The sequence below is a fragment of the Anomalospiza imberbis genome, chromosome 6 (assembly GCF_031753505.1).
Source record: "Anomalospiza imberbis isolate Cuckoo-Finch-1a 21T00152 chromosome 6, ASM3175350v1, whole genome shotgun sequence".
NCBI classification, from domain to species: Eukaryota; Metazoa; Chordata; class Aves; order Passeriformes; family Viduidae; genus Anomalospiza; species Anomalospiza imberbis.
The window spans coordinates 17,374,054-17,400,440 of record NC_089686.1 but is presented as its reverse complement, the minus strand read 5'-3'; the positions used below and the strand labels follow the sequence as shown (position 1 = coordinate 17,400,440).

Below are 26,387 nucleotides of genomic sequence, written 5' to 3'. Positions count from 1 at the left end.
GCATATGCTCCAGCTCATCAGCCCAGAGATTTTGATGGCAATAGTCACAATAATTTCACAGTTACAGAAAATAAATCTTTCCACACTCTACCATTTTCCAAGATACTATACAAATTTCACCACTAATTTTCAACTGGGACTTTTTCAGAGAATGCCTCCTGTAATATAGGATCTAACTGGTAATATGCTATATTCCTGTCACAGGCCACTGAAATTTACTACTCTAAGCCCCAGCCTAGGCAGAAGTGGCCTAGCCCTAAACTTCACTTAGAGGAAAGGTTTGACACCAGCTGCTGCCAGACCTATCTCCTTGTCTGCAGTGATCAAAGCCAGTACACTTCCCAGCTGTGTGACAGCCCCTTAGGAGATGCTCTCAGTGTGTCACCAGGTATCCAGTAATCCTGGATGCAAGCAATCACAACAGGCAAACAGCCCTCACTCTTAAAGCAGACTACAACTCCTGGCACGGAAAGGAAAACATTGGAGGATGTTTGGCAGTCGTAGTAAAGGAAAAAGTCACTGAACAGGAACTTGCAGTTTCCTTTGCTCTATCTAGTCTCCATTTTCCTTTACCCAACTGAAACCCATGAGCACCACAGTCAGTTTTCCACTTTTAAGTCAGTCCTTGTACGTGTGTTTGTGGGAAGAACATTGGAACATGTCTCTAGACAAAAGCATCTGTGCTGATGCCTACAGAAGGGTCAGTCACAGAAAATACTTTTCCTAAAAAAGCTGAGATCAGCTACTGCCAATTTAAAGGAAGTAGATTATAGTGTTCAGATTGCAAAGTCATAACCACATCACCTGCAGGACCAACCTGAAAATAAACTAAGAACAGATATGAAGCCATTTAACAGCATCCTTGGAAAAAGAGTACCTGTAGCTTACCTCAGCACTGACCTGCCAGGGCAAGGACCATTCAGCTCCTTACCTTTTTCATGCTTTGGGGATAACCTTCTGTATCTTTTCTTTCCTACACTACAGCAGTTACTGAGGCAGCCAGGCCAGTACTGCAGGAACTTGCAGCAGTTACTTCTCTCTCTGGTGTGTTCTGCAAAGTGCTGTTTTACTGCCACCACTCACACAGAAGTTGACTGAAGGCAGAAGAGGTGAGTAGACCTGTGGCCAGAACCTCTGCCCAAGCTCAATACTGTGGTAGGACTTGCCTTGCGGCACTCATCCACACTCTCCAGTTGTCAAGGGAAGTAAACAAAGTCAGTAAACTTCATCTTGAGTCATTCAGATATAATAATTTCAAAAGTCACTACACAGGACTGTTACAAAATAAACAGAGTTATCTGTAAAGATAGTAAAGACACCCATGCAGATTTGAAACCCAAGTTACTGAGTTTAAACACATTAGGAATTCAACTTATCTTTGAGTACTCTGCAATGTGATCTACCATTACTGAGACCTGTCTGATGGAGTTCAGTTTTCTTCCTTCTCAACTTCAGAGACCAAAGGTAGCTCAGACCTTTTGGTCACAGGGAATATAAATAGCTAGAGGTCCCATTTCCATACTAATAGCTCTAACATCAACGTTAGCAGGACCACACTTCAGGCACTTAATAAATAACACCTTTTGCCATATTTTACACACTCAACTAGAAAAATAGGAATAAAAAGACTACATACAAACTGCACAGCTACACACACACCCTATATAGAATGCAGAGCTTAAAATGTCACCCCAACGTCACTATTTCTGTAGCAATCACTGCAAAATTCATTGGGATTTTTTAATTGACTGTCCAGTGCTAAGGCCATTACAAAATCCTCTCACAAACAGGAGCCCTTCCCAGCAGGCTCAGGACTCCAGAAGCCCCTCTAGGAGTTTACCCACTTTCCCAAACAAAGGAGAGCTCTGCTGTTCAAATTACTCCCTTAGGGACACACTGCATAACTCCTCTGACTTAATTTTACTTCTTCAATAATACCACTGCAAACACACTGAATGCTAATAATAAATAAATTATTCAAATATTCAGTCTCTGCGGAAGTGCCATGTGAATCATCTTCCTGAAAAGAAACTCCTGAAGAGATTGTCAGGTATCCTTCATGTGTGTGGGGGAAAAAGAAAAAAACAGAAATAAAAAATAAAAAAAAAAAAAAAAAAAGGAAATAACCAGGGGAAAAAAAGCTGATTTAAATAATTATGCTAGCTGAATGAAAAGTGATTTATAAGTGATTTATTTTAACAAGAACAGATAGCAGCTTTGCTGTTAATTCAGTATGTTCACCCAAACCAACTCACCAGTAAACAGAGCATGACTGTCACCATTTTTTTCAAAGACAGTGGAATGGCAGCTCCGAGAAGCAAAAGTTGAAGAGAAAACATGATGAAGTCAAAAGGTTTAATGCTCTGCTGATGAAAAGTAACTACATTGGAACTAGACTCTCAACCCCCGCAGGTCTCTGAAGAAATACTTTACTCTGTATCTCTCAGAGTAAAGAGTTCAACTGGGGGAAAAGAAAAACAAACCAAAATTCACTTCCCTGCAAAAGCTAATGGAGAGCTCTGTTGCTTTTTCACAGTTATGTTCCCCCTGTTTAAAGTTCTTCCATTAGTGAAGCATCAGAATATGATGCAGAGCCAATATTTTGTAGACTGACAGCTCTGGGCAGTGAAAAGCACCATTATTATCCTCATCTCAAAGAGCACAAAATCAAGAAATTATAACCCCAAAGCAAGAAAATGTATTTAGATTCTTGGGGACAGGAGATGCCCAAATATGCATTAAGAAATAAAGGTTTATTTGGATTTGGGCCTTAGAGTTTTGCCCAAGACTATGTTATAGATGACAGCACCTAAATCTACCAATCCTAAGGCTGGATTATTTTGTATTGCTTTTGGCCTTTTTCTTATGGTCACCATGATATTTAAGTATTATATAATATTAAATTATCTATAATACATACGGTACTTTGCCACATTCTTTTTGTTTGCACCTCTAGGCAGTAGAAGAAATGAGAGCTTTTCTCTCCAAGGTTAGTTTTCTTTTGAGGCGTGACACACAATTCTGAAGGCTAAACGCACGTGAGACTTGCTGAAGTTTCTTGTCTTTCATCTCTCCCCTGTCCCTCCTTCTCCTCAGCCCTGTTAGCAGCAGAAGGTACAGGCACCTTGTGTTCCAGGATGGGCTGTACCTCTCCCCTACATGCCCAGGACTTGCACCTGTTGTACTTGCCCAGTGGAAAGAGCAGATGAACTGAATTTCCACCAGGAGGAAGAAGCCCATTGTGCTTGCAGGGGTTCCTGGATATTTGTTGGTGATGTTGACAAAAACGTTCCAAATTTTCCCATTATTAGACAGAAAAAACATGTGGCTTGATGCACACATGCATCTTCTCTTAGTGATTTTGTTGTCAAGCTCCCTTTTGAAAGGCTTTAGTCTTGAAAGTAAAAAACCAACTCCTCCCAGCTTCTCCAGAGTAATATCCACAGGCAGCAGATTTAAATTGCACAGTCAGAAGAGGAAGTGGAGGGCCTTGCTCACACCAGAACACAGACAGCTTGGCAAGGATTGCAGCTCTACTACTAAGAGTAGGTCAGGCACAATTGAAAGGTGGACCATCAAGTCTCAGTGAGGACACCCATCAGCAATAGGTACTGGATGACCCACGCTCACTTTCCTTCCCCAGACAACGAAGACAAATCGAGACAGAACAAATATGATACAAAAAGGCACTGTAATATGCTGCATTTAATTTATTAAAGTGTGAGGACAAGTAAGATTAAAAAAGAGTAGTAACTTTGTTGTTTTGCGTTTTTTTTCCCTAAGAAAAATAAGTTACATCTTTAGGAAAATAAATCAAACCCCTCTACAGTCCAGTTACATCTTACAGGTGGCACTCAGCCACTGGAATTTATATGACTGCTGCTAAAAGGTAATTTGAAGATGTGTTTTTAGTTTGTCCAGAAACAGTGTCAGACATATCAACAGCAAAATAGTTTTATTATTACTGCTGATCTGTGAGCAACTGCATGCTCAAGTCTGTAACACAAGCTTAACACCCAAGATCAGAGCAGAGGCAACGAAACTGCCCTTTTCAGAACACCATATATTAGTTTTAAGGTCTTGAAATTAATGTGACTATGGCCCCACATATCTTCCACAGTATAAGCTCCTTAAGAGTTTAGAATATATCTAGATATTTTCCATCACAAGGACTTCTTCCTCACATATATTTTATTACATAAAAATGAATGTGTTATGACAGATCAGAACAGAAAAAACACTGGGAACAAAGGCTCTCCATAGAGCAGATTAAAAAAGAAAAAAAAAAAAAAGCCATTATTTGAAACAAACACACAATATGTATAGTAACAAGCTACAAAAAAAAAAAAAAAAAAAAAAAACAACAGAAGAATAAAAGCAGCAAGAGCAAAAACCTATTTTATATGGAAATCCCAAAGGCTAGAACACAGCAATTTCCATGGACACACAGGTAAGTTTTGCAAGAAGACATTAAGAGTCCAGTAAGACTGAAGGCCCTACCTAAATTAACCTCTGCATGGGACTTTTCTCAAGAAGACCAAGCAGCACAAGGATATAGGGAGTAACTTTCACCTACCAGAAAGAGCTCAAGACTACAAAAAGTACCTAGGCAGGTGACTTATTCAATACAGAGTAACTGGTTACAGAGTTAATGCTAAGAACAACAGTACCATGATCCTCACCAAAAACAAACCACCTAAGGCAGCCATCTCGTATCTAATGAAATCACAGGCAAAAAGAAAACGGTGTAAAAATATTTCAAAATTCTTCAAAGAATTCAAAGCCAGAAAGTAACAGAGAATTAATCCCTCTCACGTCAAAAATATTAAGGACAGAGAATAGCTAAAATGAATTTTAGCCTCTCTTTCTCTTCCTTTGCTATTCGGAGGTACACAGATAACTGTTTTCTCAGCCACTTTCTCAGAAGAAATATGTTAAACTCTTTACAATGGTTTAGATTATTTTGCCAAATACTTCTAATATAAAATGAATGGAAACCAGGAGCATCTACAAGTCTTCTTGGCTAAAGAAAGCACTATTTACATTGTGGAATTTTCTCTCTTCATTCCTCAGACCAGAAAAAGAACATTTTTCTTAAGAACTCAGAAGAAGTGAGGTGTGACAAGTGCACATGAATATCACATTTACTATAATTACAGAAGTATTCTGTATGATTGTCTACAACACAGTGAACATTCTTTTCAAACATAGTAGAACAATTGTCAAGTAAAAATACTTTAAAATCCCTTTGCTACCTCAACTTTTGCCAATCTAAAGGCAGTACTATAACTTGAAACCAATAATTGAGTAAAATTTTCATTCTCCTGATTGCATTAAGCCGAATATAAGCATTGGAAAAATACTACAGATGGTCATGTAACATAGGTATTGACTGATACCTTAAGTTTCAGCTTTCGTATTTTCCAGATTCTGTATTGCATTAGTATATAACTCTGAACTTCATATAAAATGTTAGCAAGTTCTCACAGTTCAGTTAGACAAAACAATCCTTTCCCAGCCCAAGAACCAAGGATACCATTGCAACTTCAGGCCCAAAAAGTATAAACAATGGGAAACTGAGGAGAGCAATCTGGGAGGATGGGACTTCATAACCTGAAGCTGTAGTTAGACAATTAATCCCAATACGTCAATGGACCAAAACTTATCAAAGTGTGAAAACTTGTGATCTGGGGTCCATCTTGGGTAGAGCCATGGCTGGGCTCTTGTACTGCCCAAGGTGTATCCTTTGAAGGCCTTTTTTAATAAATACCTACTTTATTCCTTTAACACTGTCTAGCTGCTGTTCCAAGTAGCCTCTCAAGGCATCATGACAAATACCTACCCCTCATGTCACACCTCCCTGCACTGCCACCATTTCTTACATGGGTCTCCTGGAAAAAGACGCTCAGAGAAGCAGCAGAGAGGTGGATGCACTATTTCTGTGCAACCTGCTAAAGCCTATATATTAAAGAGCCTACTGTACGGAAAAATCCAAAGAGAGAAATGAAAGCAAAAAGACAGAAAGGAAGGCTTCATTGATTTATCTTCTTGCTTTAAAATTATAACCAGGAAGTGTTAAAAGATTACTTTAATTAGGTTTTTCTTCATACTCTCTCATCCTTCCAACCTCAGTTGTATCATGCATATTACAGTCCAACTTGGCTGCATTTTCCACTTGAAATGGCAACGCGGAATGCCAACTCAGTTAAAGGTCTGTTAGGCTTTGTCAGTTGCTTGAAAAGTCTATCATCTCTTTTCTCTATTTCTTTAATATGTTGAAAAGTTTTGGGCTTTTAGATTTTCCACCCCAACATGGAAGGCAGATGAGGGCAGAGGAGAAAAGGGTAGAGAACAGTGTATTCTTCTTTGTTGTCAGAAGGCTTTATGCAACAACTGAGATAGGGAGGACTACAAAAACAGCTGTTATTAATTCCTAGTATCTTGCATCTTAAGAAAAGGTAAAACATTTCTGCCATACAGACTTGACAGAGCAAGTTTACATTTTATCAACTCACATTACGAAGACTACATATATGTAGATATTCATTTAAAATCAGAATTGTTGAAAAAGTGAAACAAATCAAGCTATTTCACAAGTTATTTTTCCTTACAAGAAAATAAATTAAAATTTAGTTCTTCTCATTGGGAAGGACTGTAAAGGTAGCAGATCTATCTGATCAGACTAAAGCCAAAAGCAGCTAAACTCTACAATTTATACCATCCCCTAGTACTAAGAAATAATCTGAATGTTTTAATGTATTTAAAATTCACTTGAAAAAATCTCGGCATAGATAACAAATGGAGTTATGCAAATTCTTAGATATGTGCAGGAATTAACTTGAAAAACATTCTCAGGTAAACCTCAGATGCTGGATTCCATTGGTGTGTAGAAGGTAATACTGCCTCACAACGAATTATTTGCTTGTGTGTCTCAACGTGAGTAAAATTCCATCGTAGGTGATTTGGATAAATGCTCCTGAGAACATTATAGAGCATTTTCTGTCAGAAGAAAGACCAGAAAATCTTGTCACCAGGAGAATGAAAAGGAAACTGAAACAACTCATGGATAAATCCTTGCAAAGACCATAAAATGATCCTCAATAGTGTAAGTTACTTTGCACCATAGAGAAACACTCGCAGTCTGGGGACACAGCCTTCTGTGCTCCTAAGACACCTCCTTTAAGAGTGGCAGAAATATAAAGCGACACAGCAGTGAAAAACTATTTTAAGAAGTCTGGTAAAGTAGACTTAAAATTTTCAGCTATCGAAACTGCAGTCATATAGCTTCTGTATATATTGTCCATACAATGGAAATTGTATTTAACACTGTTCTATGAATATAAGCACTATTAACCATGGTAGCTTTCTTGAGACATACACTCTGACACTGTTTTCCCCACTACATCATGGATACCTACCTTCTGGTACCTTTTGCTATCAGCACAATTTAGGGGCAAAAAAAAAGGATCTCTCCCAAAGAACAACCTTGTTTCATCCACAGAGATAAAAAGTGATGTTCCTGGAACATTTCCTTCTGGGCACTCTTTATCCACACAAAAGGAAAAAACAAAAAGCCACCCTTCACCATATATTACAGCAAGCAATTTAATGATCTGAGGAAAGAAAAAAAGCAGCAACTTTCACAGACTACACTCACTGTACGTGGTAAACCGTCATTTTCAAGGCACCAGATGCGCAATAAAGGAGAAAGGGTAAAGGAAACAAAAAAACATTTGGTTATTTCTTGCCAGGTGAGTATCAAAAAAGCTGTGCAATTTGCAGAAGTTATTTCTCAAGTAGAATAGTTACTCCAAGATGCAGTATCTATTACCTACCTTGTAGAAGGGCTCCATTTCTCTTGAAAAAGGTGCTTCCTGGCCAAATGGGTGGACCTGATGTGCTGAAGGGAATAAGAAACAAGTGTAAAGAAAATCACTTTTGCATTAGAAGATGCAATTATAAGTTACTATTTGCATAAATTCTCTTTTGTTCTTAAAGCTAATGTAACATCATGACACTTTTGCCTTCAAGCAAGGGTCTAATATTTCATGTTAAAAACAGGTTAATTTGATTCAAGATCGACATTTTCTTCATGAGGAAAAACCTCCTCAGCAGAGCACACACCCACAGCCTCTTGGAGGAAGAGAGAAAAAAGCAATTTCAAATAAATAATAAAAAACATCAAATCAATGTCAAAATTATTTGCTGAATTCTAAGTACAGAAAAATACATGCCCTTTTCCAAAGGTACCTGCTAAAAACTCCAATGTTTTACGGCCTTCACTCAGATGTGACAATATGCTGCCCCAGCTGATGCGTCTGCCCAGGACAGCCCTGGCCAGACGCGGGGCAGCTCCCGTGCTTCACCCACCGAGGCCCCTCGCACGCACCGGTCCCTCACCGCACCAGAAAACACAGCTCGACACATCGTCCACCAGCACCACTGACAAATCTCGGCCTTCGCCGTGCGCTTGGTGACCGTGGCGGCTCCCGTGAGGCGCTGTCAGGGCAGTGGCCACAGGGGCCACCGAGTGCCAGGCAGGTGTCACTGCCTGCCTGAACCAAGGCCCTGCCCTGAACTCAGACACGGCCAGGCCCCACTTGTGCTTCGCCTCCTGCTCACGCAGAGGCTGCCCGAAGGTGATGGCCTCCAAGAGGCCACTCCTATGACAAGTGCAGCTGAAGGCAACAATATTTCAAACACAGGAGGAGGAAGAGGAGGGAACACTGGTAGGATCATCTAAACCTTGTTTCCTTTGATGCCTTGGAGTAGCTCCACAGAGCTGTGGGAAATGGAGTGCGGCGCATCTGCTCCAACAACCTGCGGTGCTGGCGACAGGGGATGGGAGGCTGTGACGAAGCTTCCCTGCAGCAGCCACCCACCACCACCTCTCCCAGTGAGAGGACTGAGGTGAGGCAACCCTGCTCCTGCTCCGGCTGCAGGAGGTGACGAGGCCAAGCTGTGATTCTACACCCCCCGCACCACCACTGCGGGCATGGTCTGGGAGGAAAAGCCAGGCACCCCACTGGAAGTGCACCATTTTGCCTCCACAGTGGGAACTTGTTGGGATCAGCCTCTGAAGACTCAGTCTCTACCACCACCATTGGTCTCCCTCCTGTTTTCACTGGAATACAGTTATCAGACACAGTGATGAAAAAGTGGTGAAAATGTGAATCCATGATGGTGCTGAGCAGACGGTGCTAGGGGGAAAGGAGTGGTGGGGGGGTGACCCCAACCCTGCTGTGCCCATTGAGAGAAGCTGAAAAGAGCCCAGCCAAACCAAGCACAAAGGAGCGTGGCGGAATGGCTGGAAAGCAGCAGCAACCCTGGGGCTGACCTCCAGCACATCAGAGCCGTAGAAATGGCAGCACAGGCACCAGCGAGGAACTGGACCCAGTGGAGCAGCAGCACAACCCAACTTGGATGATCTAGCTTTTGGGAGGCTTGCTTGTCACTGTTTTTGGTTGTTTTGGGCTGGGTGACAGAAAACACTACCCAGAGGAGCACCCTCACCATCTTGCCTGTGTTCCCAACTACTACAGGAATGATCACCATATTGTCTTTGTCTGGGGAAGCCACATGGACACAATCTACAGGGTGTGTCCACCATCTTGTTTTTGTTTCTCGCAGCGAATACCTTTATTGTGGATAAAATAACTTCTCTCTTTGTATACTTCTGGTATTAATATTGTTGTTGTTATTGTACATTTCTTATTCCATTGATTTGTGCTTTCAGTAAATTATCTCAACCCACAGTCTCCACTCTTGTCCCTCCCTTACCATATGGGGTGAAGGAAGGGAGAGTGGCTTATTTGGAGTCTAATTTGTTGCTGGTGTTACAAACCACCACACTCTTTTCCTAACAGTACTGCTGACTGCAGTCCAGGTGCACTCCTCCCTTCCCTATGGCACAGCTCATCCTCTCCATGGGCATCTGCAGGTTGTGCTGCCCAGAGCAGAAATGTCACTACTCCCACTCCTGCTCTGTGGGCAATTCTCAGCAGGAGACACTGCCTGTAGGATTTTGCTGATGGGATCCAAGGGCTCAGGCACAGCAAGTATTTTAAAACCACGGTACCTGGGGGAAGTAACTATTTGTTGCAGCATTGTTAAGGCAGGTGGTAGAGATAGGCTGCCACAGAATCTTTCCTGTACTCAGGAAACAAGTTTCAAAATCCTCTACAGCTTGAAGACAATCATAGGTGCTCCAATATGCTACGCTTTTACTGAAATTAGCATCATGAAACTGTGCTACCAATATATAAATAACTGCCCTATGCTCAAATTCAGGCACCATTTATAAGGAAGAGACTAAATATCCTTCGGTAAGATTGCTGTAAGGCACTCTGCATTTTTAAGGAGGTAATCCTTCCTCTACGGACACAAAGTGTGAACCAAGCCCTACAATCCATTTCAACTCAAAGTCACTTTTGTCTCCTCGTGAGTTGACAACTGCTACAAAAAATGAAATGAAATGAAAGAGGTGCTGTCACTGACAGCATTAGCAAAGTTCTGTTAAAATGCCATATAGAAGAAAACTGCTTCTTCCACAATTATTCTGCAGATAGTCTTGTGCTAATATGTAAAAAATTCACCATGTTAAAATAAGGACTGTATATAAATCCAAACCAATTATGTGAGTAATAAAAACCTTCAATACTCCTTAACAAAAAGGAGAATTGAGAGAGAGAAAACAAAATGACCAAAAAGAAGTTAAGTAGGCCTACATTCTAAGTGCTGGAGAGCATGGGGCACACACTTGTCTGAACATACGCTCACTTCATAGTGCTTAAGCAACCAATTGTTTGCATTCCTTATAGTAAACGCCTGCTCTTCAGTGTAGCTCCTCAGCTCAAAGGAAGGTCAAGAGCTGTCGAGGGTATTCACACTCCTGTAGGATTCACTCCTGTAACATATGTTACGGTGTATCAGAGTCCCGCATAATCTCTGGAACAGGATCCATCAGGCTACAAATAGAAAGCCATAGCATTGTCTTGATACTGTAGAGATTTACCAATCAGAAATCACAGTATGGCAACTATATGCCTTTCAAAAGCCCAAGAGAAAAGAAAGAGTGAAATTCTGAAATGACACTGCAAAAGAAATTCACTCCCAGGCTGTCGTAAGTGGGTGGAAGAGGGTTAAAGAAAGGAGTGGGGAAAGCGTATATATTTGAATAGACAACATGTCTCCACTAGAGAAACAATGCCATAGTGATTTATCTTTTTTTTCCAATTTGAAAAAAGGCCCAGGGCTCTCATAAAAATCTCCATCTGATTCAGCACAAACCCACATGAGCTGAGAAAATTAACTGTGCCCTCCCAGGGAAGGGAGCTAAAGAATTAAAGCATGTAAATAATGTACTGCAGCAACCATCAAGCCTTTTGAAGCAACAAACTTTTGTGTTTGGTTTTTGTGTTTGGCTTTGCAGAAGTTTACCTATGTCTGATCTGCACTGGGTAAATTTTTTTCTGTTCCCAAACTTTTGTATGTGAAGTCTCAGAAACTATTAATTATTAAAACATATTCCAAGTTGACAAATGACAGAGTTGAACTATCTCTCAATTTAAAGTGTTCAAAAGCTTCTTCCTCTCTGTTCCAGATTAAGAAACCATTTCAAGAAGTTCATTCTTCTAAAGACCACCAATAAAAACCCAAATAATTTGGTCCATCTCAGGCATTTTTTCAAACAAGTTGTTTCTTCAGCGTAGCCTGTAATCTACAATAGAAGAATGTCTGGTTCTCCTACAGAAGTAACAGCATATTCTGCATTTAGGCAGAATAAAAATGCAAAATCTGGGTCTATGATTTTCTTTTGTAATCAATACCTGATATAAAATTAATATTTATGCCATTAGCATTATTGATGGAAGAGTTTTCCCCCAAATTTACCAACTAAACACACTGACTAAAGCAATATCTCTTGGAAAAAAAGTAGTAAGTAGTTTGAACTCTTAACTCACTATGAAGAAACTTGGGGCCTAATACATTTTTGCTTTGGACATGTTTGGACTGGCCTAACTCTGAGAAGCAGATGAGCACAGGGCACTTGCATGAGTGGGTGGAAGATGGACCTTGATCAACCATAGTAAGCTGAGATTTCAAGCAAACATACTGAAAGAACAATTCAGACAACATGTGAAACATCAACAGCTACCTGCTAAGGACCACAGGTTTGATTTTCAGAAAATACTATAGTTTGAAGCATACACTCAGCCAACAGGATATCCAGGCTGCAACAGTATTTGCAGTGAATGTGTAACACAGGATCCAGGGGTACAAGCCCAGAGGCATCCAGTGCACAATCCACCTCTCTCCAAAGCACAGTCATTGGCACTGTGGCATCTGTGCACCACCACAGGGAGCAAATGAAGCATTCACAGCCTGCTGAACCTGTATCTGAGAGAACTGATGGAGGATGGTGTTTAACCCCTGAAGAACTGGGAGCCACCTCTGATCAAAGCCCACCATTCCCATGGATGTGCTAGCAATTTTTAATGGCAAATGGGACTTGATTTCCACTCAAGGCAAGCAATGAACCATACTTTCTCTGAAGACACAACCAGCAGGAAACTTTGTTGTGCCACTGGGCCCCAGACATGGGAAGCTTCTTGACTTCAGGGATTTTTCTGAGGAAAGGCTTTCCATAGGAAAACTTTGTTGAAATCTAAAACATTCTACAGGAATGTGTTGATTTGAATACTGTTTCTGCTGGAAACCAGGCCAATATGAAGACTGTCCAGCCAGTGAGGGTTCATGGCAGCTGGCCAGCCCAACCAGGAGCTCCCAGGGCATACAGAAGCAATAATGTGTGTGAGCCCCAATTAATTATTTCTACCAAAATGTATGGTGGACATTTATAAAAGTCTTCAAAAGGTGCACAGGCTTGAAGAAACTTTAAAAAAGGAAACATAAATCCTTTGTCTTCTGGAATTCACATTAGAGCAAGGAGACTACCGTCTTGAAGCCAAGCACTAAAAAAAGCAAGAGTAAGAATTCTCTTGCACAGTTGCAGTATTTCACAACTATGCCAAAAGCTCTCACAGGCCTCTTTGGCAGAGAGGCTTGATTAATAGATTTAAAAAACCCAAACAACTAAAAATTCAAACCAAATTCAATTGTGTGGCACTACACACCACAATTAAGGGATTATGAAAACACAGATGCCAGGCAATAAACACAGGCCAATGACCATGTTACCAAATATGTCCAGAGAGTGATGGTAAAGCAGGAAGACACAGAAAGAGGGGAAAGCAAACATAAAGGCCAACACTAGCCCCTGAACACACATTTCAAAGGCATTCAAAGCTGATACTTATTAGCCTAATGAAGGACAGGTCAGTGGAGAGGAAGGGAAACTGCTCCACACACACACCTTTGCCCACCATGGCCCAGAGGAGGTGGAATTAGCTGCTGGCTAGTACCAAAGTACATCCTGGCTTTCAGGAAAGCCTGGACTACAGGGCAGGACAGCTCGGTAAAGGACAGAAATATGAGCAGTGTCAGCTGTAAGCTAACAAGCTGTGGCAAACAAAATACCCAACTCAGTCTGCAGTAAGCAAACAGCTGCTAGACCACGAACAGGCAGCAAGGAAATGGAGGATGTCCCCTCCAGCTCTCACCAGCAGCAAAAATGATGGGAACAAGAAAAGATGATTGACTGAACTGCCTCTACAGCTCAACCCAATACACTGCAACTATCCCCCTTTGCCCTGGGGGCAATACCAGCTCTGAGGACAGCGAGATAATTGAAAAAATTTCTGGGAACAGAAGCTGCCATTACCAAGTGAAGGGAAAGAAGGCATTGCTGTACCCAAGCTGTAAGTATTCCATTACCAACCATCCACAGTGCAAAATGCTTCTCTTCCAAGTCTCACCAACACCTCTGACAAAGAGTGAACTGAAGGAAATGCCAAGAACACCAAACCTAGAAGAAATAAATCATTTTCTTAAAGAGCAATGAACGAAGCATCGTGCAGGCTTAGAAACCCACCTCCAAAAGTTTCTGAGAAGCAACTAAATCACAGTTAGTCAGTCTTATGTTCAAGTTGCTGATAACAATAGTTGTAGATGCCTTATCTGGATGGAGCCCATTAAACCCTGTATCTGGAGGCAGCAGGGAATGATGCTCTTGACAAGCACATTCAGCTCCCAATGCCAGCAGGGTGCAAACTGCTACTATAAGGGGTATAAATGGTTGTCCAACTAAGCTGGAAGACTTCGGTTTTTACCATTACTTGAGAAGTAAATTTAGGATGCTGCTGTAACTGAGGAAAATAGGTTAAGTATGTTTTTGTGGGAATACAGCATTCCTTCATGCTGGAAGATGAATAGCACTTCCTTATGGCAATCACCCTGTGTAAGGCATAGGAAATGGTCCCAACTACAGTGGTGAGCAGCCTTCTTGTCTCCTGTGCTGAACAAATGTGGTCTGCAGAGTGGTGTTGAATGGCACAGGAGGAGGTCACTTGGTCCAAACCACACTGCCATGAGCTTGCAGAGTGAACACAAGACAGAAAGTAGCTCCTTCTGATTGATGACTCTTGTAACACTTGTCAGCTCTTTACTGCTTGCACTGGAGACCTCACATCCTTCCACTGTTGTATCAGCTTCCTTTTCTACACTCAATTTTAATGCCATTACTGCATGGGAGGGAATGACACTACTGCACTCCAAAGAGAGTAATTCTCTCCATCTGGGTATATAACCATATTTGTTTTAATGAACTGATCACTGACATTTTACCTGTTGAGCAATACAGAAGTATTCACATACTGCAGGACCTGTAATACTTGTGTTTTGCTAATGAGGAAAAGAAAAAGTCTAATCCTTGCCAGCAGCTTGCTGGCAGTTAATACCACAACTAGCCATCACTCAGCAACAAAACAAGCAAGCTTCCTCTCCAAGCAAAGCAAAAAACCCTCTACTAACCTGGGCCAATACATAAAAATAACCTTGAAGACTGGTGATAAGGTATTTCCTGACTTCAATGAAAACTGATTAATACTTTAGAGATTTTAAATATACAAACCCATTACTCCACCTTCTCAAATTTTCCATAACTGACAAAACATTACTGTTAAAGAGATCTATGTAATTCACAATACAGATTTTTAATTTATGACTGCTAATCTAATACTCTGTCAATGCTTCTCTTTTCTCTGCAATTCCCTCTTTTACTGTCTCTCGGTATCTCTCACTTACTGCAACATGTGAGATCGAGACTTTAAGCTCCTAGAGGGAGTCTTTCCTGGTTTCTCTAGGGTGTCTAACACATTTTCAAGTGAACAATAACATTCTGATCCCTCGTGAACTCTAAATGAGTTTTCTATATGACACAACTGCCAGAAGGATTACATCTAAATTTCATTAAAGACTAAAGAAAAGTTGGTCATGAAAACCACTCACGAACAAAATGCCTGAAAATAAAATTTAATATTTTTTGAAGGATGAAGTGAAAAGTTGGTCAAATTCTTTATGTTCTCCAAATAGCCAAAGCCATTCTCCTGCCATGGTCTTCACTTTAGTAATTAAGCAAGAACATGATGGGGGGGGAGGGTGGCAGATTAAAAAAAAGTTAAAAGAAAACTTCTCAAATTTCCAAAATCTGGGATAAAAATGGTAATTCCTAATTTCAAGAAAAACATGGTCAAGTGTCCATGGGAGCCCATCAATGACTCTGCTGTGGTGCTCAAAAGGCCCCTCTCACTGCTGGTGTGATATATGAAGCCTTCTCCCCTGTGTGAGACTCTCTAGCCTTTGGCCAGAATGCTGGTCTTTGCTGAGAACTGAATATGATATATTTATGAACAACAACAAAGGATTTGTTTAATTTAAAAAAAAGTATCTTAATTTCTACAGAGTAGTTGTTTAAAGAGAGATGGCTATTTAAGGTACACCAGCCTCATAGTGCAAAATGAAAATCTTTCATTAATCTCTGTTTAAATACTTTAAGATATATTTTGTGAACAAAAGATAATTCTAGGCTGATTACTGAAACAGGAGAAAATCCAGATATATTTGAAAATTCATGGTGAGGCAACTGTCCCATGTTACTTTTAATTTAAAAAGATTTGTCGCCATTGGGAATTGTGAAAGGCTGCCTATCAGCCTCCAGTTCTAATTCTGCCTCTACCACTGAAATCACACAGTGACTCCAGGCAAGTAATTTCATCCTTTCTGTCTGAGTTTTATTTTTCTTCTCTTTTACTAGAAACAGGCTTACTGACACAAGACTGTCCAGAATCTCTCTGGAAGGAATAAAGAATTGTTAACAACACAATAGGTGAGGGAATAGTCTTTTGAAGTGCATGTAGTTAAGGAAGGACCAACACAGTTCGCTTCTAGAGCACAATTATTTGTTCCCACTTATTTCCCTTATTTCAAAGTAAGGAAAAATACAAGGTTACTTCACTTGCTATAGTGCTGTTTTTCTCACAGCTGCTATTAAATGGTTCCTAGACTACCACTGGATGAATAACTGGTAGTTGTCATGCAGGGCAAACTTTGGAGTTACCTAAACTTGCTCCTGCGCTACAGAGCGTGCCTGTGCCAGCTCAAGCAGAAACCACAAGTCAGTGCCCTGAAGCCCAGATGAACAGAATATTTCTTTTACAGACAACCACTGGCCTCTGAGACTACGGAGGACTGTCTCCTCTTTTGGGTCAGCATCAAACGCTGACCTGGCCAACAGGGAGAAGTTTGAGTCTCCTCTATTTGACAAAATCACAAATGGAGCACTTCAGTTTTCTGCTTCCATTTGCTGCAAAACAAGTGGGAAAGAAGAGGTTAATTTCTGATTTGGTTTTACTTGCTTAAAATTGCACTGGAAAAAATTCCTGAATCTCAGGTTCTGGAAAACAAATGAGTTCTAGACACTGTCTATACCTAAGGCCCACCTTCACTTTAAATTTTATGTGTAAGAGTCTGCTCGGATAGTTAATGCCACAGTACAGACAAGGCTCTAGATTCCATATTGACCACCTGAACAACTAAACTGCAGTGCAACTGCAGAGCTATTAACCAGGCACAACAGTAATGTTCTTCTAAAAGAAGGACTCTCCCAAATCAAAACTGATTAAGTTTTTTAAAAGCCCAGGGTCACACAATTGACTTCTGTTACTCTAGTCCTCAATCTTCCATTTTAATATCTTACAGAATTTCAAACAGCTTTGCTGACTGACCTGCCTGGATTTCAGAAATATTTCCTACATAAGGCTCCCAGTCACATCCCTAACCATGGCTTAACCATGGCCTGTCAATTGGACTTGAGAGTGACAACTCTCCGCTGAATGCTCGTCACCCATTCCTGAGCACACCCCACTTGTCCACTTTAAAGACACCGATGTACCTTGAACATGCACAAAGTTATAAACGTGTATATGCAAAAGGGAAAATCTGCTGTCAAATGAAACAGAAATAGATGGGAAAAGGGAGGCGAGGCCTTAAAGTTGTGTGCGTGTGTGCTCTGCCAACTGCTCCGTGTTGCTTGCTGAAATTCTTGTTTATCTGGAATGGTGTGATTCCCCATTTCACAAATCTAAGAACTGAGGGGAACTTAAAACAAAGCATGACCTGCAGGCTGCTGCCAGTATGAACTCCCCCTCCACTACTTGCTCAAAGCCAAGGCGCTTACCAGCTGAAATTTGCCATACTTGGTCTTTCTCATTTATCTTGAATGAATGTGGTTCAGATGATTCAGAACTAATCTGGCTTCTGGAATTAGAGCAGCAGAGAACAAACCAATGTTTAACCTCTCCCCTGGAACATTTAACCTCTCCCAGATGCTAAGGATACTTTTTCCTGGGAAGTTTAATGTGCTTATAGGATCTGTAACACTGCTGCAGAGGAGGTTGCAGAGATTTGTACAGAGATTTTGTTATGTAAAAGCAGAAAATACAATGATGATGATGATGATGATGATGATGACAAGAGCATCAAAACAGAAGTATTCCCATATTTGAAAAGCCCCAATTACATATTTCATCATCTCAATTCTACCTCTTCATGCGTATCTACTACCTGAGTCCAGCATTCATGGTAATACCGTTATCCCCTAGAAGACCTGAGCTGAGGACCGTGCTGCACAGCATGCAAGGTGCTCAAAAGATAAATGACAGATAGTTTGTGGATGCTATCACCAACACAAAGGTTTAATGCATAAATAATGTGTTATCCTTAGAGATACATTTTTAGAAATAAACTTTATTTTTAGAAATAAACTGCTAGGGCATAAAAAATTTAGTATCAAAATGTGTCAGTTTTCACTCATTCATACTCCCAAGACTATTCATTTTGAAGAACTGGGAGCTGTATTTTAGGGATGGGGAGAGATATCCTAATACATACACAAAAAATCCTACAGCATCCAGCAATGGTTGTCTCATCTTGGGGTCTGGGTCTACAGACTCAACCAAAGATAGCATTTTTTGTACTCAGAAGCAGTGTAGAGACACCATCTATATCAATTCTCCCACCCACAGAGCTATAGAGAAATAATTTCCATTCAGAGAATGGAAAACATACACACAGAGGTAAAAAGGTACCTTCAAAAACACCCAGTAAACAGTGGCAGAGCAGGACCAGCCCCCAGACACACCCCTCAGGTCTGGGGCCCTCCTGACAACTTACAACCCACACTGCTGTTGCCAGGGCTCCTCATCACTGACTGACATCAGCTGCACCTAACAACAGCTCAGCTTTTCTCCTGAATTTATCCCAAATGTTTCAGGTTGGCTGCAGAGGAAATTAAAAGCCAAATTCCAATATGCCCTCCACTTTACAATAAATTTAAAGCAAATGGCACAAGTTTGACCAAATTCTATCCTATCAGCTCAGTCCAGTCAGTAGAAGGTGAACTTTCTCCACTTATTCTTGAGAACTCTTCAACTCAACAAGGCCTCAAATTCAAGTTGCAGAAGAGATGAGACCTCATGGATGTCTACACTAGTGAAGTCCCTTCCCCCTCTATAGCCTCTGCCAAAACGAAGAATCCCACTGAACTGTGGCTGGGAAGTGCGTGTGATTTGGACTTCCCTGGTCTCTGAAACAAGAGCACTCCTAGTTAATTTTACAGGAGCAATAACCACAGCACCCAACTTCAAAGCAGAGGTATGAAATTAAAAATTTCATATGTTCTGCACACCTAACTGTAGACAAATACTCAGAGGACTTAATTTTGACTCGTTTTAGCCACTTTCATTTAACAGAAAAGTAAACCTCCCACTGGTAATGGGAAATAAAATTCAGTGTGCATCTTTATCCCTAATCCTTACCTCTATGAACAGCTATTCAGCCTGTTGAGAATACTAACATTGTACTTAATAATATTCTAATAATTCTCTCAAGTTACAATATTATCTACATGAATGAAGAAACTCAGTGAGGAAAAGAAAAGCTGACCTTCACAGAATTTATAGTGAGAAGTCTCTCTTCTACCTTTAGGCTAGCGATTTCTCATATGACTGAAGAAGCTGTATTGCTAAAAAGGAGACTACTTTTCCCAAAATTGTCTTAAAACATTTGTCATTTCAACAAATCTCATCTTCCCCAGTGGAATCCATGATGTGGTCTGTTTCCCTCTGCTACTTCTCCTCAGCTGTTTGTACAGAAGTTGAATGGACTCAGTAAGACAAGGCTCTAACACTGCTCTTCACTTGGGGATTTGCAGTAGAAAGCAGAGGTGCAGGAATAAAGGATATATGAAGAAGGTGAAGTTTTACAATTGCTTTTGCAATGAGATACTTGTTTCTACATTTCTGTTTTATCTGCTGCGACTCCATGTGGTGAAGGTTGAAAAAAATCATTACGAACGTTAAAAAAAAAAAATCACAGAAAGTCACAAATACCAGAGTTTCTTTTTTCTGCATAGTGTATCTCTACAGCAGTTTGTTAGCAACCTTGTGCCAAAACACAACATCACAGAGGGAGAGTCTAGGCCATCTACTCTTTCTTGACAAAGCCCAAGAAAGTTACAGAATAAACCCAAATATGGCAATTCAGCAATCCTCACTGCCCCTCCCTGAACAGCTCTGGTTTAGCAGCCAGTGGAGGAGACCATAAATTCTCAACAAACCAAGAGGTTCTGGGAGATCCATCAGCTGGTGGGCAACCCCAAAACCAGAGGTATTTCACTAATGAAGAGCACAATCTTTGGAGGCACTGAAAGGAGCTGCTAAGGGGCATGGTTACATATCAGATACTGTGTAATTCTCCCTTCAGTTGAATTGGTATCTGCCATACAGTTGCAAAATACCCTTATTAATATTAACTAGAAAAAATATGTTCAAGAATGTATATGCACTCTCTCTCTTTCTCTGTGTAATTAATCCCTGGAGTAAAGCTGTTCCTTGGATCACCTCAAGTACAGAAAATCAGTGAGCTAGATTACAGGAAACAATTACTTATGGCAGACTAGTGTTTAGAAAGAGACAGTGACACCCTGACATCCCCAAACAGCATTTGAGCCCTCTAAAGCTGCAGATCACAGAAAGTATCAAACTGTGCTTTTCAAAAATCAGATGATGCAAGCTCGTTCATTCTAGTGAGATGATACTAATCAGTCATAAAATGAATCGGACACAATCTCTTAAACATTTAAGAGACAATAATTTACAAAAGTATCTGTTTACTATGACCAATTAAGCAGAAATATTTTCTTCATGCATCACTTGTAAATTCTGACAAATCAGGGAAGGAAAAAAATGGAACAAATTACTTTGCCAAACCACTCCAGTTAATTCTCATGTTGGTGGTTTCATTGATAATTAAATATTTTTTATAATGTTATGTACAGAACATCACTGAATTTTCCAGCCAACACACAAAGGGCTAATAGTAAATACTCATGAACTAGAAAGCAGCAAGCTCAGCCATTTGCAGGGCTGAACCACCCAGATAGCTGCCTCTGCTAGATGTGGCCAATACACCTGCAGTTCTCAGTTCAACTGGAACATGCTCAAGCAACAACTCCTTTTTGGAAATCCCTGCACCTAATTTTCAGATCACAAACATGACTCAAAGCAAAGCAGCCTTGGATACCTTCAGCAGAAATTGCTGTCATCTCATTCCATTCCTAACCCTCTTGAAACCATTTTTCTGTCCTATACCTAAGAGGACCTGCCGCTCTGTTGTCATTACCAATCCCTGTTTATAAAACATCTCCTCCTCCACATTAGCTCCTCTGCTGAATCTGTTTTTGGGTTTTATTACTGTCTTCATTCTATTTCAGAAATTTTACAGCTCATTTCTACAGCCCTTAGCATTTCAGCATGGAATAACTTCACAACTAAATCTTATTTAAGGTATTCACATAATTCCTATTGACAGGACAAGGGCCTGTGTTTCTTCATTAACTCATGTGTAAACTCAGCTGACAGGTTTGTCTCTCAAGTCTCCTCCTCTTTTTTTTGGAGGGACTCTAGCTAGACTAGCTTGTGAAGACTAGAAAGCAGCAACTGAGATTCACTAGGTTATGCAAGAAGTATAATGGAATAAAAACAAAATGGACAAAAATTTAGCATTTAACAAGGACTCTGGATGGGAACTAAGATACTTGGTTATAAACAAGTCCAAAGATGACAACTCAGCTCAAAGAAAGATATGCAGAATGCACTATTTTAATGGCTTTGTCTAGAGATAAAGGGTCCCTTCTTTTGAAGGAAAGGTTACTCTCTTTGTTCCCCATACAACCCAATCTTGCCCATTATTCAGGCTACAGTAGCCTGAGTGGCAAGATGATGCTTGCTAACCTCTCAGTGACACACTGGAAAACAGCTTTAAGCATTGAACTTTGAGGTCTTTTCAAACCTCAATGATTCTATTACTTGCCTATGAAAGTAGTTTTAACAAAGGCTTACATGAAATGCAGAAGGGAAATCAAGAACATGGCAGAACTCATTACACCTTCATGATGAGAAATTTCCCTGTACTTGCAGGCACAGTGAACTGAAAGCAAAGGTTTCAAGCCTGCCTGCATAGGTATTTCGCACTAAGTTCCACTGAAAACATAAAGAAAGAAAAAAGCTGGTAATACATAACAGTTGTGTGATCTGTACACAACTGTTGACTCTAAGCCACCCCAAGAGAAACAGTTTCTTGGGAAAGGCAGAAGTGTCACTATTTCACACAGTCTTGCATGAATAGACTGCATCATTTCCTATAAAGTTCACAACATCTGTAATTCTTTTTGGTAATTCCCCCTTTTGTAATTCTCCTTCTGAGGGATAGGAAGAGGGAAGACCTCTCTTTCTGCTGTCTCCAAGCAAGCTCCAGTCTTCAGTCCCAGACCATTATGGTGTTACATGAGTGCGTATTGTGGTCTTTTCAACAGGGCAGCAAGGCTTAGTGCCTGCTTCCCTCTCCAAGGAAGAGAACGATGTTAACCACTATGGCACTGACCGGAGACGATGCTTTTAGTTGAAGTAGGAACTGCCTGATCTGCATCTTTGAGTAGCCAACAAACAAAAACTGGCACTGAAATTCATCTGTAAGATGGGTCATGAAAGGGTGACTTCAGTGCCAGTTTCATAGTAACCACCAAGGAAAAAAGTTTCCCCAAAGAAAAAGAGGGAGTTGAATCTGCCTCCTTTTCTTGGCTTCCCTTTTAAAGAATACAAATAAGCTTCCTGAAAAACAACAGGCCTTTTGATGAGGTAATAGCTTTCCTCCATGTTTTTGTTTGTTTGTTGAAAACACTTGGATTTCACAGGAAGCAGTAACAAACACAACTGGGGATCAACTTCCTTAAAGAACCTTAAAAATCAACAGGACACACATCTCTTGCTTCAGCCACTAAACTGGATTGTCTCACTGGCTTGAGCAAAACTGCTGAATTATTTCCCTAACAAAAGAAAGGCGCTTTTAGGTCGTATAATCTCATTTCAAATCCTTTTACCCACTCCCTTCTCTTTTTGGCCTTGAAATTGCAATCCTCTTTCAGGACTAATCTCAGGACTAATTGGTGCCAGCACTCCAGTTTCTCTTGCCATTTTGTCTCCTCCCTACCGCATTGTTCAGGTGCCGAAAAGGACAGCAGGCCAGGGTTCAGTGCCCCTGTAATGAGTCCGTTCCTACAGACTAACTGTTAATAATTAGCAGGAAGCATTTTGTCTTTAAATTGCACAGCATGAGCAGCACAATTTCATAGAGCCAGAGAATTGCTTCACTGTTGCTCATGAAGCTCCCCAAGTTTGTGGGTGATGTGCAGGCTGGAGGGCAGTATGCAGGGGACCAAGCCTCCCAGCTGGGCACACAGGGTGGCGAAGGCAGCGCCAGCCCCTCCAGAGCTACCCGTGGCAGGAAGGAGGGAAACGAGGAGCACCCTGCACACATCGCCTACAGCAGCTGCCAAGGAAAGCATCAACGTGATGGGACTGAGTTGGTGTGGCGAACGGACAGTCCATCTTTAAGAAATATTCCAGAATACAATTCCCTGAAGAATAACAAGTAAAGAGGAGATTTAAGAAAGCCTGCTACTTTTCAGCTCATGACTGTATCTGCAGGTAGTGCCAAAAAGGAACAATTACTCTTCTTACCAAGGGAATAGCAGTGTTGACCGTTTTCCATTTTCAGAAATTTTCTCAGACATGCAGCAGACTTGGAAGCAAAATTAGTTTTTCTGTATTTGGAAACTTCAATCTAGGAAGTGCATTAAAACAAAACCATAAAAAAAGCTGTTTCCAATGGATGTTCATTTCCAGCATACCTAAGGCTAACCTTGAGTTTTGATTCAGGCAAAATAAGCCAAAAGCTTCTGATGTTTTCAAAGCTTCAGAATCTTTCTTTGGTTTTTACATCACCAAGTGCACACATTAAGTTTTGACGTTTTGATATTTTATAGTGCCTTCTTCTGTCCTGAAGCTGAAGGTCAACACAAGAAACTCCATCCGAGATACACACTGCTTCCATCGTGCCCCCAGCAGTGCTCTGGAGTTTAACCACAGCTGGGACTAAATCCACACTCCTATTCACTACTGTCTTCAGACGTCTACGAGGAGGTATGTTATGAAAAACGGATTAGCATCAAAAAAGGAAAATGCTATAACCTGCTTCACTCTCCTGAAAGATAAACACTTCTTGTTGAGCATCAGGGAGAGACAAGCTGTCAGACGTTGAGACTCCTGCAGAAGTCAACACACAAGACACTCGAGTCTCGCTAGATTTAGGGAATCTACCATTACTGCAAAGAGACAGCAACAAATATACGTGTGTAGAAAGGAATGCTCAGCCAGCATCTCACTACCACTGGAGAAGAAAGCAGTTTTTCACTGCAAGAAGCTTCTGGAATGGTGTAGGTATATAACTTCTACACAATAAGAACACATCATTCATCTCCTGTCATAGAAATTGATAGCAAGTATGAACACAGAGCTAAACTTAGTGATGATCTTTCTTCATTTGTACCATAGCTTGACTCAGGTGGTGTCTCAGTTAAGATGGGTAGTAAGTTAAGGGCAGTAAGTAAATTCTGCATATTACCATCCTCGGAATGCTAGATTCTCCCACCACACTAAAGCCATCCACAATGCAACACTTTGCTGAGGAATTTGTATTATAGATCAGCTGGAATAAAAGCATTTAAATTTTCCAAGTCTTGAAAGTGCAGTTTGCAAATGTTCTCAGGATCCATCAGTTTTTTCTGTTTGCCTTCATGTCACAAATTTCAGACTAAGGGCTCTCCTCAGGTCATTCAATTCAGCTTCCTGCCAGCAGAAAACCCTTTCCTACAGTCAATTTTCTAGAATTTTATTGAGTCTGCTTTTCAGCACTCTACCAGATGGATTTCAGCAATCTCCTTTAAGGAACTAATTCAGTCTAGTAAGTTCATTATTTGTACCTGTGTCACCCTGTTCTTTTAGGAGTTTTAAAGTTCTTCTAAAAGTTTTCCATGCCTTCTGATGTTTACATATTTCTACTGAATTTTCTCACACTGTTCATGTAAATAATGATTGTTTTGCATTCTTCTTTGTGGGTGAAGAGAACTGATAGACTGTTAGTTTGACCAGTGTGGTTGAAGAGGTGGTAATTTCACCCTCCAATCCACTGTCACTTTTGCTATTCTGTATATAGCAGAGTCAGAAAATAAAATCCTCTCTTTTAGTTATTTTCTTCCCTCTTTTGCATCTGGTGTCCGTGTGTGAGTTATTTCATGTCATAGTGTAACATACCTGGTCAATAACCAAGGAAAGATAATCCAGGGTCTGTGTACTTGTCTCCTCATAAACTATTAAAATAGGAAGATTTCCATCTTCCTATTTCCTTTCCTAGGATTTCCATCCTAGTGTCCAAATTTGTTCACAGCAGCAATAGAGAGACATCTCCACAAAAATCAAGCAACTGTGTCTACAGAGAGATATTATTAACTTGTTTATGGCAACCTCCCTTTTCTACACTGCAGTTTGAAACCTGGTAATCAGAAGATAGCAAGTGAAGACCAGCTCCTGTTGCCAGTCCCCTCTCCTCAGGTCAGAATCCCTGGGTAGTGTTTTCCTGCTTCAAAGCACTCCAAATGCCCGTGCCAGCCCAGGCTGCTGCACTGCTACTGCATTAGAACACCAGGCTGAAAGATGCAGCAGAATGCTAAAGCTATGCCTTGCAAATTACCCTTTTTCACCAAGCTTGTGAGCACCGAGGAATCATGAAGCTGAGGTAAAGCATTTTTCCCCCTGCTTTACCTGGTACTGTAAGACTTTTCTATAGCATTGAAGTGACTTGAAAAGTCAGGTTTGCAAGTCAAGAAACCTTTAAGGCAGATTTGTAGCACGCACTCACCAGATTATAACAGAGTCAATATTAAGCACAATGATGCCTCCATGCTCTTCTGGAGAGAATCTCCTCTGGGAGCCAAGCACCATAAATTTACTAGCACAGCACTGTGCCATCGCTGTGCCAGTAAGATTATGGCTCAATGACGGGCTTTCACTGGTAGGAATGCTTTAAGAAAGCCCTCGTCCTCAACAAGCCCCAATACTTTAAAAAACCCCCACAACAAATCACCAGGATCACACTTACAGCACAACTACACAAGTGTCTTCACCAGCACAACTAAGAGGATAATTTGCTATTCTACTAGGGCAGCAAAAGCATCTTAAAATGACTTTACAAAGAAAACACACCAAAAATACCCCAACAAACCTCCAAATCAAAGCCCAAAAGCAACCCTCTACTGAACAATCAGGTGATAATGCTCCAAGGGTCTTCAAAGCTTAACACAAACCAAACTCCTAAAGCTCTTGTTCCATGTAATTACAAAATATAGGGCTCATCAATACAAACTGCCCTATTTTCAAAGCAGAGTTTTCACAGTGCTATCTATCCCCAGGGTGACAGAAAAAGACAAGCTCTAACTCTTCCAGGAGAAATTTCCAGTTTCTTTTTCCCCCCAAATC

At 40.7% G+C, this 26,387-nt stretch overlaps 1 protein-coding gene across 13 annotated transcripts in view; it reads right to left on the bottom strand.

The window, feature by feature from the left end:
• Positions 1 to 26,387, bottom strand: part of FOXN3 (forkhead box N3) — a 138,217-nt gene that overhangs the window by 66,566 nt on the left and 45,264 nt on the right. For all 13 annotated transcript variants that reach the window (XM_068192631.1, XM_068192638.1, XM_068192637.1 and 10 more), the window contains one exon: positions 7,836 to 7,900. In XM_068192631.1, the coding sequence (XP_068048732.1) occupies positions 7,836 to 7,900 (65 nt within the window). The remainder of the gene's footprint in view (positions 1 to 7,835; positions 7,901 to 26,387) is intronic.